We start from the raw sequence: 1985 nt of genomic DNA, 5'->3' as shown, positions 1-1985 counted from the left end.
CCAAAACCTAATATCCATATTCAACTTCTGATATCAAAATGTATTTTTTTTTTTTTTTTTTTGGCGGTACGCGGGCCTCTCACTGTTGTGGCCTCTCCCGTTGCGGAACACAGGCTCCGGACGCGCAGGCTCAGCGGCCATGGCTCACGGGCCCAGCCGCTCCGTGGCACGTGGGATCCTCCCAGACTGGGGCACGAACCCGTGTCCCCTGCATCGGCAGGCGGACTCTCAACCACTGTGCCACCAGGGAAGCCCAAAATGTATTTTTTAAAAGCAAATTGAAATTATACATTTGCTCCTCTAAAATGCAGTACATAAAGATCTGAACTAATTTAAAAAAATTAGTCTCTGAAGTTCCAAACATCATTAGTTATATTTTTATGCCTTATGTACAGTGATTTTCCAGAATGTTTTTCTCCTCTACAGGCAATGGAGTCCCAAAATGTGTCCATTGTTACTGAGTTTCAGCTGCTAGGATTCCAGAATGTTCTTGAATGGTGGACGTTGCTCTTTGCCATTTTCTTGTTCATCTACTTCCTCACAGTCACAGGGAATATTGTCATTATTATAGTGGTGAGCCAGGACCAGCGACTGCACTGACCTATGTACACATTCCTCAAACACCTCTCCTTTCTGGAGATCTGGTATACATCCACAATTGTGCCCCTTCTCCTAGCCAACCTGCTCTCCCAGGGCCAAGCCATCTCCTTCCCTGACTGTATAGCACAGCTCTACTTCTTTGCATTCTTTGGGGCTACCAAGTGTTTCTTCTGGCCATGATGGCCTATGGCTGGTATCTGGCCATCTGTAGCCCACTGCACTGCTCTTTCCTGATGAGTCCTGAGGTCTGCACCAAGTTGGTGGCAATCTCCTGGTTGACAGGGATCAGCACAGGATTCCTGCCCTCCTTGATGATTTCCAAGTTAGATTTTTGTGGGCCCAACCAGATCAATCGTTTCTTCTGTGACCTCCCTCCCCTCATGCAGCCCTCATGTTCCAATGTTTATATCACTGAGATGGTCATCTTTACCCTGTCAACTGCTGTGCTGTGCATTTGCTTTTTTCTTACACTTGTGTCCTATGTTTTTATTGTGTCCTCCATATTGAGAATTCCTTCAGCCTCTGGCCGAGTGAAGACCTTTGCCACATGTGGCTCCCATTTGGCTGTTGTCACTATCTACTGTAGAACCACGGTCTCCATGTATGTTTGCCCCAATCCCCACCTGTCACCAGAAATCAACAAGATTATTTCTGTCTTCTATACTGTGGTCACCCCACTGCTGAACCCTGTTATCTACAGCTTGAGAAACAAAGACTTCAAAGACACTGTTAGAAAAGTCGTGAGAAGGACTTGTGGCATCTATGGAGTAAGAGCGAAGGCAGGTTTCTTTATTGGATAAAGAAAATCAACACACAGAATACAGAGTGGATTAAGTTCAGGGATAAGTGAGGGACAGGTTCAGAGCCTTCAAACCTAAATGCCATCACTGGCATTACTTTAAATTCCACAAGCCATAATAAAACAGCTTCTTTATGGACCCTTGCCAACAACTGCTCAGAAGATAAATTGCCTCTATCAAAAAGTTTTGGAGACAACGTTGTCCTGGACACTTTCATCTTCTGATGGGAATCTGACTTTATAATTCCAGGGCATGATGTTTACATACACAATATTTTCAGATTCTATGAAAGGATTACTGTTGAGTTCATAAAGCCTATGTACAGAAAATTATACATCTTTTAAGTACTGTTAGGAGACTTGTCTTGTAGACTCAATTCCTGGTGCTCTCAGTGCTTGTTAAATATCTGTGGAATGAATGAATGAAAAAAAGAAAAGATAGGGCTTCCCTGGTGGCGCAGTGGTGAGTGTCTGCCTGCTGATGCAGGGGACGCGGGTTCGTGCCCTGGTCCGGGAAGATCCCACATGCCGCGGAGCGGCTGGGCCCGTGAGCCATGGCCGCTGAGTCTGCGTGTCCGGAGCCTGT

At 45.6% G+C, this 1985-nt stretch overlaps 1 protein-coding gene across 1 annotated transcript; it reads left to right on the top strand.

The window, feature by feature from the left end:
* The first annotated feature begins 429 nt into the window (after positions 1–429).
* Positions 430–1400, top strand: LOC101289043 (olfactory receptor 11L1-like). Its single transcript, XM_012538309.3, is given in 2 exon segments — positions 430–766; positions 769–1400. Coding segments are annotated over 2 exon segments (969 nt in total).
* The last annotated feature ends 585 nt before the right edge of the window (positions 1401–1985 follow it).

The sequence above is a fragment of the Orcinus orca genome, chromosome 3, assembly GCF_937001465.1.
Source record: "Orcinus orca chromosome 3, mOrcOrc1.1, whole genome shotgun sequence".
NCBI classification, from domain to species: Eukaryota; Metazoa; Chordata; class Mammalia; order Artiodactyla; family Delphinidae; genus Orcinus; species Orcinus orca.
The sequence above is the reverse complement of the archived record's forward strand: the minus strand, read 5'-3'. Positions and strand labels throughout refer to the sequence as shown.